This window comes from Nuphar pumila, chromosome 6 (genome assembly GCF_984573655.1).
Source record: "Nuphar pumila chromosome 6, dmNupPumi1.hap1.1, whole genome shotgun sequence".
Lineage (NCBI taxonomy): Eukaryota > Viridiplantae > Streptophyta > Magnoliopsida > Nymphaeales > Nymphaeaceae > Nuphar > Nuphar pumila.
The window spans coordinates 123478326-123495388 of NC_143254.1; the positions used below are offsets into that span (position 1 = coordinate 123478326).

A 17063-nucleotide genomic window follows, 5' to 3' on the forward strand; every position below is an offset into this window, starting at 1 on the left:
AACCCTATGTTGAGATATAGATTTGACCAAGTTGATCAAGTCTAGCAAGCTTCAGCTTAATTGTACCAAAAATGTCAAATTGCAAAGTTTTTGCTGAAATGCAGCTGGTAATGAAAGGCCCAACTTTATCAGTCATGGTTGATTATGCAAGACCCAAGTCAAATGACTTGGTTCTTGATTGGCCCAGCTGATTTAATTAAGTCTCAACCGTGTCAACCAACTTGACTTGTCTTTGATTAATTTGGACATTGTGTTGGGATATCTCTAGTTTAGGCCAAGTCAAAGGTGTGAATCCGTACACTGGAGCAACGATGAACGGTCTGTGATTGCAGTGGTGCATTTTACTTTAGTTCTTCTCCAAAAATATTGACACTTTTCCTCTTCATCCTTTAATGAAATTCAAGCAAAATCTCAGCCAATATCCGATTGAAAAGTCACAGGGGAGCCACACAACCATGCTTTTTACAAAATCAGGGGAGTTAAATTGTCAACGCCATATTCAAGAAAAATCTTTTGCAATTTAACTATGAAATCAAGAGTGCCTATGAGATAACAGTCACAGTAAGTTCCATAGGCAGAACAGAAATAACAGAGAAATATTAAATCAAAGGAGGAGATATTGCATTAATTTCTAGCGTGTCTTTTGTCAGCTAGAAACAGAGAACAAATAAAAGTACATGAGATGATCTATATATATACACACATACATGTTGCCTGTGTAATCTATGCTAAAAATATTATATACATGATGATTACTGCACATTTGTGACTCGAATATATTTGATCAAAACTGGCCGGCCATTGCTGCTAACAAAGGAAGCAGTGATGAAAGAAGTGGCTGGATGAACTTGGATGTCCTCATGCCACAAACATTACCAGACCTGTCCATGATGAACTTCAAGTTGGGATTCCCCATGTCTACACTAATTGTTTCTTCTCATGAGATATGATCTTGAAAGTAAGAAGTGGCTGTATCTAGGCATTCCCCAGTTCCGGCGTCTCCCCATGTCTACACTAACTCCAACGGTATCAAGTACTCTATTTCACTTACAGGACCAACTGAGCTCCTTCAAATCTTCCCTACACTAGGTCGGGTCTCTAACTTTTGAACAGAGGTGGGTCAGACTTCTGTGCAAATTAGGTGACCACTTTCCTGAAAGTCCATATTTACCGGATTAGGTCATTCCTCTTTAAAACATTTTTTGTTAGAAAGATTGTTTACCAGCTCCTGGTTAGTTGGCTTTGCTTACATCTGCATGAAAATTATGAAATACAAAGGGTGAACAGCTCTCCTCCTCTTTCTGCCCCTCTATCTCACTGAGCAATCTTCTGGCTATGATAAACACCTGGTACTAATCCATTCTTGTAAACAAACACCTGCACATATATCAAGGGCCATTCAGCCATTGTCAAACCTAGCTTTATATATAAATTATATATATATATATGTATATATATATATATATGTTGCTTGTATTGCTATGCTAGTTGTTCAATCAATTTTGTTGGTTCAGAATCTGATATAGATGATGAATTCATAGTCAAGTAGATTTACTATTTACTTTTTCTTCCTCATATCATGTTTATAATGAAATGACTTGAATCAAAAGAAAACAGATTCAATTAGGACTAATTCTTTAGATTCGGATTTTTGCTTATCAGTGTATCTTGCGAAGACAGATTATGTATAAAAAGAACATGTTTCTGCAGTTCGTTTATATATATATATATATATATATATATATATATATATATATATATATATATATATATATATATATATATATATATAGATAGATAGATAGATAGATAGATAGATAGATAGATAGATAGAGAGAGAGAGAGAGAGAGGGGGGGAAATCTTACAGCTTCTGGATCAACTCTGTATAACACGAGCTTCTTTCTCTCCCTGCGCCTGGTGCTATAGGCAGCTGCAATGTGACCAACCGCCAAAACCAGGGAGCACATCAGCATCACCTGCATTCCCGTCGCCTTCCATACCCCATGATGTTGTTGCTGCTTTTGATGATGATAGTAGATTAATCGTCCACCATCATTAGCAATACCAAACACACACGCCTTGAGAGCGACTACCACTACCGATGCCAACGAGCTCATAACCGTAATGCCAACATAAGGTCCATAAGAGAGGCCACGCCCATCACACAGTGAATACACACCTGCCTTACCACACAATCAAACAATTAACCGCTAAGGCACAAGACCAACATACACAGACACACGAGTTCTCCAAGTTTCAGAGAGTTTGGCTTACATATGATCACGAACGATCTCGATATCGAAATCAACGGTATGTCGACGAGCGAAGACCGGAAATCGTAATTCCGAAGAAGAACAGCAAGCGATTGCATCGAGAAGGGCGTGAAAACATACAACAGAGCGCACGGAACCAGTGTATCTGTCAGCACCAGAAGCAGGGGAGCTGTCAAAACGAGCAGAGAGAGCAACGAAGCTATCATGGCGATCAAGAAGAACGCCGTCTTCATCGCCCGCCGGATCCTCCCGGTCTTCTTCTCCTTACCGGAACTCATATTTTTCCGTCGAACCGAGATTGAAAATCAACTTGCGGAGGCCCTTCCCTCTGAGGTGTCTCATAATAAGATGAGTCTTTGAGGAAGATTGGGACGATGGTGACGTAGGGGACAGGAAGATTCAATGATAAGCCACCAAGTGGAGAAGACTTGAACCCAATCACTTCTACTTTGGCACGCTATCTCTTGGTCAAATGGAGGATTCTATTGGGAAACTCCTTGGAAAATCGCCAACAACCAAAATCTTTCTAGAAATGAAAAACAGTTGCATATAATGGAGATGGCGGAAAAAAAAACGATCAAATTTTGATTTCTTTTTTTAATAATTAAAAGGAAAAACCCTCACATTGGGTGGCCTCCCTCTGGTAAAACCCTTTTTTTTTTTTGAATTGGGGTTAGTCAGACCCTACTAGATATCTCTTAAGCCCCATGTGGCAGAGGAATTCGATCCTGGGCCTTCAGCTTGAAACAGGACCCCACTTATCACATGGGATACCACCTCGGTGCTGGTAAAACCCTTTAGGTTCCCTTTGCCCATAGAGAAGTACACCAGCTTTGACCTTGACCTTGCGACAATGAACACCACCAGTGGGTTTCGAACTTGTTACTTCCCATAAACTTAGTGACATCCACATGGCGACCCTAGCAAATGAGAGGAATCCTTGTGAACAAATTTTGATAGTTTATTAGAGTAAAAACTCAAAGATCTTGGTGGCATATATCTCTATTTTTTCTTTTCTTTTTTTTCAATATTTTCAATGTGGCAATCAAAAAACAAAGGGGGGGGTGGTGAGTTGAAGGGAATTGAAGCAAACACTGCTGGATCAGGCGCTGTACTCGCTGACCTCCACGCGTCCACCGTGGTTTCCCAAGATATTCTGAGATATGTGGGGTCCACTTGCTTCCTTCTTATCTTTTTATTTTTGTTTTTCGCCTTTTACTAATGTATAAATCTGCCCACACGGCAGAGACGCGTATCTCATGTCACTGGTGACGTCAATTGGGTGAGTGGATCCGGAAGTACATTGGATTCAGATCGGGTACGATTGGGGTCCATAAATGACGTGGCCAATAGTTAAGAGCGAACGCCAGTGCTTGCGCTGGTACCACCGAGGTGGTATCCCATGCGGTAAGCGGGGTCCTATGTCAAGCTAAAGGTCCAGGATCGAATCCCTCTGTCACATATGGCAGCTGTTGTTTGGGTAGCGTCTGCCTAACCCTAGCTTGCCTTTCAAAAAAAAAACAAATTTTCTGGTCAATGTTACAAAATCAAAATCTCGCGGTAAACATTTTTTTCTGTTGGAAAAAATCTTGGGAAAATATCAGCAGATATGAAATATTATATATATATATATATATAATGAAAATTTATAAAAATATAAAATAATCATAAATATAAGTTTAATATCAGTAAAATTCACATGGTTGGTAATATTTCGAAAATACCATGTCATTTTTGGGATTATACCGATATTTGAAAAATATTGGCATACAATCATGATATTTTCAAAATATTGATGAATTGTGACATCATGGAAACTGTTCCCAACCGTGCACATAGTGGTCCATATGGGGCTTGGATTTGGGTTGGGTCTCCACCGTGAAATGTGGGTTTGAGTAAGATTAGCCTAACAAAGCATTTTTTTGACAGATAAGGCTGGGGTTAAGTAGACTCTTACCAGTTACACAATCATGTACCATATTCCATTGGGATTCGAACTTACAACATCCTAACACAAGGTGACGTGCACTAACTGCTCCTGCCAGACAAGGGGAGTCCCTAGTTAATACACATTATTTAACCCACCATGCTTCAATAGAGTGAAATAATAAAAACTCCCTTGGGATTATCTTGTTTGTAGAAGATTGTAAAGTGAGGAATTTGATCAATGAAGGGTAAAAAAGAAATTTCATAATATAATCAGGTTTTCAAAATAATTGCAAAAAAGAAGAAAAAAAGTGGCTAAGGGATTAATGACCCATCCTTTGATTACAATAATGATCCAATCAAGAGGTTATCTTTCCCAAAGGTTTTTCTGAGCTGTAGTTTTAAAGGAGATTTAACCAGTCATAACCATTTTTTCCTCCAAGCTCATGCTTGTGTCCAATGTTGTCAGTATCGGTATTGGCTCCGAATCGTTTGGCCACCGCCACCGATTCAGCTGTATACCAATACTCGAGTAAATTGTTCTGTATCAGCTCAAAACAATTATTATGTGTCAATCATAACGTGAGATGTGTTAAAATTATTACAATAATATTAAAAAAATCAAAAGTTTTTTTACATTTATTAAAAAATAGCCTATTCAAGCTTGCATCGTATACATTTTCTGCCGATACGATGAGTATCTACCGATACAGGCCTATACACACCGTTATTAATAACATTGCTTGTGTCAAAAGAAACCGCTTCTCCCCCCCCCATGAAACTAGATATCTTTCAAACCTTAGTATTTATCTAATCGAATTTCTTGGACGAGCCAACTTATCCTCGAAATGGGGATGAGTTAGAAATCTGCATGGCTTTTACCATTTTTTTCTGCTCTTTGGGGTAAATTGGTGCATTAAAACATCAACTAAGCATTCCTTTGATTTTACAGAGAAAGTTGTCAAAAAATAAAAATCATCAGAAAATGAATGATGCCTACTTTTTATCTTTTACCAAATAAAAGTTCATTCAAATTAATTGGTTCCCATACCATTTTTATGGTTATTTCTCCAAGGTGAAAATATTCCCAAACAATCAAGCTTGATTAAGCATTAGCCACAACAGGGAAAACCATGGAAATAGTGTTCAACCAGTACATCAACCACAATCACCCAAGTGAGCGAAGGAGGTACTAGAAACTACATACAGACATGCAGTCCAAGCTGACCAAGCCCATGTCCCAGAACCTCTTGAGATGATGCTCTACTTCATTATTTTGATCTACATGTGCAACTCACTCTTATGCCAAACACGATAATGTGTCTCAAGAAAATACAGAATCAGATTGCATATCAACGGTTAAGATTGCCTTGATTTCTTGCACATAGACCATCATATCTGCAAACACGAGAGACTGCTATTTTTTCCATGCCTGACGTAAAAATTGAGCACAGATGCTTGTTGAATCATTTTTCGGATCACACAGTTTCACAATCGTCATGATATAAAACACGATATAAATCAGGAAATACAACAGTGTAAATAACATGATTAACAGACGACAGAAACAATAACAAGGTGCGGGCATGTCGGTTTCCGCAAACAACCAAAATCCAGACAATAGCATATAAACAAACATATGCATAAAACACAATAAACATAAGAGAAGCATGACAACCCCTTTCGGGATAACTCTGGAAAGAGAGAGAGAGCAACAGGGAAAAGAGAAAACACAGAGCTTCAGAAACCAGAGTGTCTGTCTCTCAACATGTCTGTAACCCCACCCCTGACCACGCTTTTATAACCCACGAACGGTTATGAAATGTGGAAGGATCCCGTTACGGAATCCGAGGGGACGTGACCCGTTAACGGACTTCGAAAGATCGAGATCCCGAACCCGAACCCGAAAGGATATGGCCCTAAAGGGCCCTAACCCGAACCCGAACCGGCCCGGCCCGGCCCGGCTCGGCACGACACAACACGGCGGGCGGGCGCGCGCGTGTGTGTGGTTGTCATCCCACTCTCTTGTTCTCAGGAATAAGTGTATGAGTTTACATGTGGCTTATAAAGCCCACAAAAAACTCAAGCACAATCAATATGGGACTATTCAAAACCAACCTTCTCTAAACAACCCAGTTTCTCCTTTGAATTTTCTCTCCCTTCTTTCTTACACCTAACAATGCTAACAAACTCAAATACATGAACAATAAAAACGACCAAAATACCATGACTGTCACGGGATTAACGGAAGCACCGTGCGACACCCAGGTCAGCCGGACAAGCCTAAAGAAACTACCGTACCCACACAAAAATGAATGCAAGATCGCAAAGGAGGCGCACAGACACAATCTCACGAGCACGCACGCAAGATATCACGTAAGCAAAAAGTAAAAAGAACATAAATCACTTAAAGGAAGTATATATATATATATATATATATATATATATATATATATATATATATATATATATGCATTAAGAAAATAATTGTGCTTCAGTAGAAAACTAGCATGCATTGAAGTCTCAGAGAGCATAATCTTGCGCAATCATTCTTTAGCTAACGCATAATGGTAGGCTTTGAAGTTGACCCAAGACTCCGAAAGCAATGAAACACCCACTATAGGCGGATCATTACAAGAGACAAGATAATGCATGAATTTACATCATATTTACAAGGCACAAATGCTCATCTGACTATGCAGGGCGTAGGTAAGGTTGTATAGGGCCAAGTGGTAATGCAAAAGAGGGGCCAGGTGGAATACGCTCTCCTGCCTAAGTTGGCGTCATCATTGGTGCTATTTGTTGCTAGTAGTCTTCAACTGCTGAAATTGATAGATGTTGTGTGGTGTCTCTCAATTGACATCGCTTTCTGTCTATCCCTTTCACTTCATGAGGTATTTCTTCACTTCTCCAAGGTGGAAGTAAATCAGGTCATGCTGAACATGAGCCATTTTGCTCATGCTAACATCGTGGCCATCCGATTTGTATTTTGAAAATCTAAAAAGTCAACAAAACTATGTGGCATTCATCCAAAATGCAAACAGACGGCCACGATGTTAGCATGAGAAAAAATGCTCATGTTCAGCATGACCTAATCTGCTCCCCTCCAAGGTAGTTGTTGAGATCATCTATTATAAAACTTCTTGTAAGGCTGGTGCTGGAGTTGATGTTGGAGCTCGTTGCGGCTGGGATCTTCATTGAAGGGTTTTAGGTTGCATACATGAAAAACCAGTTGGACTTAAAAACGGGTGGGAAGATCTAACTTGTATGTTAGCTAGGTTGTCGATCCGCTAAGTAATGACAAAGAGTCCATCCTACTTTCGAATGAGCCCACGATGATGTTCTAAGAAAATCGTTCATTTTAGGGTATAACTTAACTAACACCTTGTCCCCTACTCAAAATTTTGTTGGCCAACAATTTTGGTCTACCCACTTCTTCATTTGCTTGGCGGCTTTGTGTAGAAACGCCCTCGTCAACTCGATTTGATTATGCTAAATCTTAGTGAATTCAATGGCGCCTTGCCTTGACCTTGGGTAGCTATTGCCTGATCACGATCTTGAAAGGGCTATGATCCAAGGCTTCGCTTTTTTGGAGATTGTCGCAAAATTGAGCAGCTTTGTCCAGTTCTTTTGATTAGTGTCGTAAGTATTCTTCTAACATCTCATTGATGTGTTCAATCTGGTTGTCCGTCTACAAATGAAAGCTAGTAGAGAATTGTAGTTCGTATCCCAACAACCGAAAGACTTTTCTCTAAAATTTACTAGTGAAGCGAGCATCACAGTAATTGACAATACTTTATAGGATGTCCCAATACTTTACGACATGCCTCACAAACAATCGGGTTATATCTTCGGTCGAGCAAGTGGCAGGGGCAGGTGAAAAAGTCGCATACTTATATAATCAATGACCACTACCGATATGGAGTTATACCACTTTGTCTTCGGTAGGTTCACAAAGAAATCCATTGATATGCTCTCCCATGCTCTACTAAGGATGGGAAGTGGATCCAACAATTCTGTGGGCTTTTGATTCATAGTTTTGTCTTGCTATAGGACTAAACAAGTGTGTACATACATGTCTACATCGATCATCGCGCATTTGTGTTAAACAATACACCTGCTCAATCAATGCCAAAGTTCTCTCTTGTCCTTGGAGCCCTACCCATGGAGTATCATGGCAATCTTTCAGTACTTTTTATCTCAAGGATCTCCATCGGGGTACATATACTCGACTTTCGGTTATCATTAGTAATTCATCTTATTGCCAAAATTGTCTTGTCCTATCTTCACTTACAAGAGAAAGGAGATGTTTTGTTGTAGGGTCTTCACATAAATCCTCTTGAATCATGTGGAGGTCACTTTGTGGTTGTACAATTGAGGTGTCCTCTCCAACTAAGGTTGCCAATTTAGCCTTCCTACTCAAGGCATTTTTCACCATGTTAGTTTTATCAGGCTTGTACTCTAAGGTCATATCGAAATTTGCTAAAAACTCTTGCCACCAAGCTTATTTAATATTGAGCTTTTTCTGTATTTGGAAGTATCTCGTAGCGATGTTGTCAATGTAGATGACAAACAAGGCCCCCAAAAGGTAGTATCGTCAAGTGTGTAAGCAATGGACAATAGCAATCATCTCTTTTTCATACACTTTGTATTGTCACTCGACGTCATTCAATTTTTGACTCTTATAGGTAGAGGTGTCAATAGGTCAGGTTTGACCCTAACCTGACCTATACCAAACCCTATAGGGTCAGGGTTTGATGATAAATAAGAAGGCTTGATTAGAATATGGGTCAAATCTGAAGGATCCGATTAATATATGGAGCCAAATATGGTTTGTGAAATTTCATACTGGACTCAGGCCTTATGCGAGTTTTGATTAAGATCCATAAATTTTCAATGTAAAAATGATAAAAAATATTATTTTATTGGGTATGGTTTGAGTTTGGTTCATGTAATCCTAATAAGATCTAGGTACGGTTTCTCTTATAATGGGTCCAATTAGACCTAATGTCATCATCTCAAATTAGGTTTGGGTTTGGTTCTATCTGAATCCAAACCCAACCCGACCCATTGACACCCCCTACTCATAGGTGATGGGATGCCCATCCTACATTAACACACCCTTGATGGCATAGTCGAAGTCTTTCATATACACTTTAAAGGGTTTTGTGTGATCAGATAGTGGCATTCCTTCAACCATTCCCACTTTGATCCTTTTCCAGTAGGTCAGCTAATGGAGTCGTGATGATAAAGTATCTCATAATGAAATGATAGTAGTAGTTATCTAGTCCCAAGAAAGAGTGGAGTTTGGGGATCTTGGTTGGTATCTCCTAGTCCTGAATGGCCTTCAGCGTCTGGTGATTCATCCTCAGTCGACTATCCCTAACTATGTGTCCCAAGAAACTGATCTCTTTTTTATCAAATAAACACTTCTCCCACTTTACATATAAGTTATAGTCTTCTAAGGTCTAAAACACAATGCACATATGTTGCACATGATCATCCAGATTATCACTATAAACAACAATATTATCCAAGTAGTCAACCAAAAATTGATCCAGATATGAGTAGAAGATCTGATTCATCAGGGTTGAGAAGGCCATTGGAGCATTAGTTAAGTTGAAATACATTATTAGGAACTCAAAAGCATTGTATTGTCTGACACAAGTAGTCTTTGCTTCATCTCCTTCTGCAATCTTGACTTTCCAGTACTCTGACCTTGTTCAATTTTTTTAGAAAACTCGTGTCTTCTCTAACTGATCAAACAAATCAGTAATCAAGGGCAAGAGGTATGTGTTCTTTATAGTTAAATTATTGAGTGCCCTATAATCCACAGAGATGCATGTACCCATTATGCTTTGTCTAAAACAATATTTGGGCACCGAAAGGCGCCTTTGACGAGCAAATGATCCTAGCTTCTAGCATATCATCAAGTTACTTTCAAAGCACTTCTAACTCTGGTGGGGTCATTTTGTGTGGGACCATGGTAGGTGGTCTTGCCTCTGGCATCAATTCTATCTAATGGTCAACTTCTTGATGTGGTGATAATCTCCTTAGTAGTTCTATGGGCATTACTTCACAAGACTCTTCCAATACCGACACAATTATTGATAGGGTATCCTCAGTGAGCTTCACCTCTTATTCCTCTTGCATTGCTATAAAAAATGTCAGATTGCCTTGTTGAAGGCCTCTATTTGCAAAGCTGAAACCATGCGAGTGTTCAATCGGGTTGACATTGATGCAAGGATTATGCATGAAGACTTCTCACCCATAAAGCTAACGACATTTAGGTGTGGTATTGGCACTGCTTTGTTTGCTTATAAGAACTTCATACCTAGGATCACCTTGAAATTGTCCAATGGAGCAATCAAGAAATCAGTTATGTCAAACCACTTATCGACCCTAGCTATCACATCTCAAGATATTCTTAAGATGGGTTATGCGGCAAAATTCATTGCCTTTATGCAACTTGTCCTCCTACCTAATCACAAACCAAGCCTTCTTACCTCTTTCTAGGCGATAAAGTTATGTGTAGCCCCCCCCCCCCTCGTGTCTATCATCACTTGAATAGTCCTTCCTTTGACGGTCACTTCTAGGTACATTAATTCTTTATTGATTGTAGTTGCTACAAAGGTAGACCCATCTAGTCCATTCACCCTCTGCAGGGGCCATATTGATTTCTTTCCCTTCATGTTTGTCCTCAACTTCAATAGCCCTCGAGTGGGGCATTCCCGAGCGAAGTGGTTTTCATTGCAGTATCAACACTGAATGTTCTTATTTCTCTAGTATTGATTCTACGATGTTGGTCTATTTCTTTGTGGTATATCTGGATGATCATTATTATAATTTCATTATCCCCAAGGGTGTGCTCAATGTTGATTCTCACCTTGGCCACCCACTGCAATACCTTGATCATCTCTATGGAATGGCTCTGTCTGAGATCCACCATATGGGTTGTGTTCAACCATATGTTGTACCACTGTGGGTAAGGGTGCACAACAAGTCGGGTTAGCCTGAGCTTGGCTCAGACTCGGCTTGGTTTAAACCTAACTCGTGTGCACCCGAGTCTTAAATAAACTAAGCCTATACATAAGGTACATGCTCGATCATATAAACAAGTCGAGTGTATACCTATGTACAAGCTCATTTAAGCTCGAGCTCACCCGAACTGACCAGACCTGATAAGGCAATGAGTTGTTTAACCGTTGATCATATAATGATCAATGGTTAAGACTATATTAGGATTAGGAATAGGGTTCAAAAAAGAAGTTAGTTAGACTTCTCGACTTCTACCCCCCCCCCCCACCCTTGCCCTCCAGATTTCCCCTCCTGCTCTGCCTATGCGTGCTCTCTTCCCCCTTTTCCTTTCGCTCTATGTGTCCTTTGTTTGCATAAATATATATATAATATATATAATAATAATAAATGAATAAATAATTTAAATTTATGTTCAAGTGTGTCAAAATTATCAAATATATTCATTTACACATGATAAAATAAATACATAGGTTATGGTAAACCTCTCTTACTGTACTTACTAGTTAGAATAAAAGAAGGTAACCTGTGCTGGTTATGATAACCACCCTCACATGTTTCAGTAAAAGTGGGTAACCTGTGTTGGTTACGGTAAAGGAGGGTACTTGTGATAGTTGCAGTAAATCAATCATGTATCACCCTAACTCCCAAGCATCTACCATGTCATGGCTGGTACCTATAAAGTAGGAAGGCAAGAAGCATGAGAATGGTTGCAAAGTACAGATGGCATCCATCCAGCAAAAACAACATCCATGATGGAATAACTTCCATCATGGATTGCTAAACTTAAGGGAACAACTTTATAAAAGAGAGAAGTTATGTAAGTTTAGGAAGGAGAAAAATAGGGAATAGAGAAAAGAAAAAAGCAAATTGTCAAAGTAACAATGTATTCAAAGAAACCCAAGAAGACACGAGGATCCAATCGACTCATAATCACTCATCTTCTTCTCCCTTTATCTCTCGTTTTTCTTCTTCTTCTCACTTGCAATCTAAACTCTAGGAATTAGAGGCTACTGTAATGGTAAAGAAATCCCGAAATAAAGTTCAAAGTTTCTATATCTCAAATTGAGTGTTAAAAAACTTAACACTCCATCCCTCTTCCACCTCGCCCTTCCATTCTATGTTCCTTCTTCCTCTTCGTCCTCTCCAGCTCTCCTTCCCAGTTTCACTCTAAGTTCTCTCCTTAGTTTTCTCTCTTAGTCACTCTATTTATCCGATAGACGACGGAGGACGAGATTGAGCCTGCATCGAGCGAAGGAATAGATGAAGGGTTTTAGTGTGCTTAGGTTCTCTCTCTCTATAGTGTCACTGAATCAGTCATAGAGGTTAAGGGGAAGGGTTTGAGTGTGCTCTCTTCTATCTTTCTTATTTTTGTTTTAGTTTATGTGATTTTTATGTTGATTGACTTTTTGGGTTTTTTTTATTTTGTGTTTCAGTGTCACTAAATCATAGAAGGTTAGGGAGGGTTTTGGTTTCGATAAAGTCGAGCATCAACCATCAGGTCTCTCTCTTATTTTCATTTTGGGTTATGTTCTTTTCCTGTGTCATTGTGTTGATCTTCCTCCATCTCATTGATTTTTATGTTGACTATTTTTTTGGTTTTTTTTTTTTTGTGCTTCAGTATCGCTGAATCGCATAAGGTTAGGGAGGGTTTTGGCTTCAGTAAAGTTGAGCATCATCTATCAGGTCTTTCTTTCTCATTTTCATTTTGGGTTCTATTTTCCCTATGTTGTTGTATTGATCTTCTTAAATATTAGATATTGTTACGGAGCGTTTTGGTTTGTGTTAATGTTAGATATTGTTAGATAAATCACAACTTAGATATTTCTAGATATTGTTTATGTTAGATAGTATTGAATTTTTAATTACTGATTTTTTAAGGCAGGCAGTGGTATTAGTACCCAAGTCTTGTGTAGATGTTCACAATGAATACAGTCAGAAAGAAAATATTAAATTTGAAGAATAAGAACTGGAAGAAGTTAAGCAGAAGAGGACAAAAACATCTGTATGGGATGATTTTGATGAAATTACAATTAAAGGTGTAAAGAAGGTTAGATGTCAACATTGTCTAGTTACTTTAAAGTGTTCTAAGGATGGTTGCACTACTACAATAATTAGGCATTGGAAAAGATGCAAAGAAAAATCTGTCAAATTCAAACAACTTTTGAGCTTTAGTGGTGCTCAAGAATTTTATTATCTAAATAATATGGTTCTTTCAAGTGAGAAGCTTGACATGAAGATAGTGAGGAAGGTAATGGTAAGAATGATTATTTTTCTTGAGTACTCATTTAGAATAGTAGCACATGAGTGGTTCATCATGTTTTGCAAAACTTTGAATCTAAAATTTTAACTAATATCATGTATGACTATCAAAAGAGATTGTATGAAGTTGTATGAAAAAGAATAAAAAATAAAAAATTTGTTTAATGATATTGACAAAATTGATCTCACCACTTATATTTGGACTTCTATTCAGTTTGTTTCCTATTTGTATTTGATTGCCCATTATATTGATAAAGAATGGACGCTACATAAGCATATTGTCAATTTTTGTGAACTAGTGTCATGTCATATTGGGAAATCATTGTCCAGTACCATTAAAAACTGCCTTACAAACTAGAAGATTAAGAAGAAGGTTTTGGTGATTACAATTGACAATGCTTCTAACAACGATGTTATTGTTAGGACATTAAAGAATAGCTTAGAGAAAAATGGTTTAAACTTATATTGTGGTGGCAATTTTTTTCATGTGCAATGTGCACGTAATTTGAATTTAATAGTACAAGATGGGCTTGAGGAGATTAAAGGGCACTTTACAAGATTAGAGAAAGTATCAAATATATTAAGGTTTAACCATCAAGGATTCATACTTTCATAGTTGTATCAAAGGAACTAGATGTTTCAACTTCAAGAAAGTTAGTTTTGAATGTCTCTACTAGATGAAATTCGATATACCTAATATTGGAGATTGCCTTAATATACAAAGATGTATTTTCGACAGATAAGATTGATGATGCATCTTTTGATTGGTTGCTTGAAAATGATGATTGCGATAGAATTCAAGACATGCGTTTTTCTCAAAGTGTTTTATAATGTTTTTTGATTTTTTTTAGGGACTCGATATCCAACTTCAAACCTTTTTTCTTGGGGATTTGAAAGAAGATTTGAAAGATGAAAGGGGTATTGGATAAAAAGGCAAATGAGGGTTTTGTCTTTATGAGAATAATGGCAAAAAAGTGAGAGAAAAGATTGAGAAATATTATGAAAGTTACAATTTGTTATGGCCATTGCTTTATTTTTTTATCCTAGAATAAAATATAGTTTGGTAGATTTTGTATTTCCTGTAATCTATTCTGACAAGGAAGAAGCAACAACTGATTTTAATATTGGTGCTTCAAGCATAAAGGACACCAATAAGGTTAGTAATAGTGATGGGGATTTCAAGGCAGGCGGTGGTATTAGTAGTGGGAATGTTGATTTCTTTGCTTTTTTAAGTAAAGCAGCCAATATTCATTTCCAAGATACAAAATCAGATCTTGCCACTTGAAAGATGGATTAGTCAAATACAATGCAGATAAATATTTTAACATTTTGGCATGGTGGAGTAATAAAGAATCAAAATATCGCATTCTTTCACAGCTAGGCCATGACATACTGAGTATATCTATTAGTACAATTGCTTTAGAGTTGGATTGCTTTAGAGTTGGCTTTTAGTATAGGAGGTAGACGGCTTGATGACACCTGTAGTTCATTATTGCAAAAGACAGTGAAAGCTTTAATTTGTACTTAGGATTGGATAAAGACACGTCAAGTTGTTAAAAATGTAAGAATAAATCCACAAACTAAATATCTTCATGTTAATTTGTTTTGTTTCATTTTTTACTATAATTGAATTAAAAGAAACGTTTTATGTTTCACATGTAGATGATGATGATGAAGAACCCCGAACACATTTCTTTGAGCAGTAGAAGCAAATTTATCGCTTCGCATTCTTTTCTTGTTGTTTCAGCATTCACATAGCCATGTAATGTTCCATAAAGTGTTGAATTAATTCTATGCAGGACAAAGATGGCCTTAAACCCAAAGATCTCACAGGCAAGGGACAAGGTGTGTGACAGTTATATGAGCCTGTAAGTTCATTTTTTTGTTAAATTTTATGTGAATAACTTGTTATGTTTGTAGGAATGATGTTATACTATTCAGTTTTTCATTTCTTCTAACAGGTCTACTATTTTTGTTGTTTTGGGAGGATCAAGGAGGGGATCATGAGAACACCCATACATCAATTTTGATAAATATGCAGAATTATTAGTAATAAAGCTGTATAGAATTGATTATTTGACTCATTGTGGACAGTATAACCTTTTTTATAAACTGTACAAAATTGATTAGTTGATTACATTCAATTATTATTTTGTGAAATGTGGCGAAACATGGAAACAAGAGGAAAGTAGGTTTCTGGGCATTAAATTCTTATGTGAATATGTGATCAAGAGTCGGTTTGTGAAATGTGTTAAGTTTTAAGAATGATTGTTTAGTTCTTATAACTTGCAGCAGGGTTTTATAGTCAAACTATTGCTTGCGGTTTAAGCAGTGAATGCATAAACTTTTGTATTTATTGCATGAACAATTTATGCAGAGAATACAAGGGAATTTATTAAAACAATAAAATCTTTGTTTTAGATTTACATAAAGTGTTAAAAAATAAACAGATTTTATACTTTATAAAAGCTGAGTTACAAGATCTTGGATCGTTACAACCATAACGGGCCAATTTACTCAATTTCGACTCGGGATCGGATATCACTCGTTTAAAACTACAGTCTAGCCATAATCAGCCAATTCATTCAATTTTGGCTTGAGCTCGACTATCATGAGCTGACCCGAGCTCGGCTACAAGCTGAGTTTGAACAAAACTGCTCAAGCTCAGCTTCAAGCTCGAGCTGAGTTTGAGCATTATACTTTTCAACAAAACTGCATGCATTGAAGTCGGAGCGAGCACAATCGTGCTTTCACTGATACAAATAGGTTTTTAAGTCGGCCCAAGAGTCCACAAGCAATGAAACACCCACTACAGGCCGGTCATTCTAAGAAAAAAGATTAGATATGATGTAGAAGCTGCATAACATCAATCAATGATGACACTTGGTAGAGATAAGTGGGTTGCGTGAGTGGTGGTGATGGGGCGGGGGGGGGGGGAGGGGGGGGGTGTTGATGAATGGAATATGCATAAAATCGAAACTAAAGGATATGGTTGCATAGAGGCAAACATGTAAATCCATAAACAAAAGGCAAAAATTATTGGAAAGGTTGATAGTGAGGGATGCATGATCCAATGGCCAGCATACAGTTAGTTTGGTTACTGTAAGCACCAAGGAGGAGGATGTCAGCATCTTAAGTAAATAATTTTTTATGCCATGCGAGAAAGGAATTACACTGAACCCAGGTGAATGATAAAATGCAAAACCCCTTTCATTCTTGAAAAGAGATCAGGTGCAATGTGATTGCAGACTCAGTTGTGGGGCTTTACCTGATCACCTTCCATCTTGGGGATAGGGCCTTTCAGTTGTGGGGCCCAAGAAATGATGGACGGCGATCAGGTGAAGCGACACACTAAAAGTGGGCAAACACATTTCACCTGATCCTCCCTCTTCATTTTCCGGTGCCACATTAGCCCATGCTCTTAAGCGATCGCCTTCAGATCCGTTTCATGTTTCTGGTGCAAAATGATTTTCATGTATATTCAATTATCCAGCATATTTTTCAGGGAATATAGGAGTCCTCACATGGATCTTTGAGCTTCAGTATTTGTCAAGGAAAAGAGTAAA

At 37.9% G+C, this 17063-nt stretch overlaps 1 protein-coding gene across 2 annotated transcripts; it reads right to left on the reverse strand.

Moving 5' to 3' along the window:
• Window positions 1-599: 599 nt before the first annotated feature.
• LOC149836015 (uncharacterized) lies at window positions 600-2668 on the reverse strand. Of its 2 annotated transcripts, XR_016432673.1 has the most exons (4): window positions 2276-2668; window positions 1867-2180; window positions 1251-1377; window positions 600-1153 (listed from the first exon to the last, which is right to left on the reverse strand). XR_016432673.1 is itself a non-coding variant. In XM_090010753.1 (3 exons), the coding sequence occupies exons 1-3, from the start codon at window positions 2550-2552 to the stop codon at window positions 1315-1317; spliced, it is 654 nt and encodes a 217-aa protein (XP_089866879.1). In that variant the 5' UTR covers window positions 2553-2667; the 3' UTR covers window positions 600-1314. The 2 variants fall into 2 exon arrangements, 1 of the variants encoding a protein (XP_089866879.1); XM_090010753.1 differs by having other exon boundaries at window positions 600-1377; window positions 2276-2667.
• Window positions 2669-17063: the final 14395 nt, after the last annotated feature.

What these genes read in the sequence shown, in the direction of transcription:
- LOC149836015 (XM_090010753.1), bottom strand. Translation starts at nt 2,552, where the DNA reads ATGAGTTCCGGTAAGGAGAAGAAGACCGGGAGGATCCGGCGGGCGATG. An exon ending in GAGATCGTTCGTGATCATAT is followed by an intron (nt 2,181 to 2,275) that starts GTAAGCCAAACT and finishes GTGGTAAGGCAG; the next exon opens with GTGTGTATTCACTGTGTGAT. An exon ending in ACAGAGTTGATCCAGAAGCT is followed by an intron (nt 1,378 to 1,866) that starts GTAAGATTTCCC and finishes ATATATGTGCAG; the next exon opens with GTGTTTGTTTACAAGAATGG.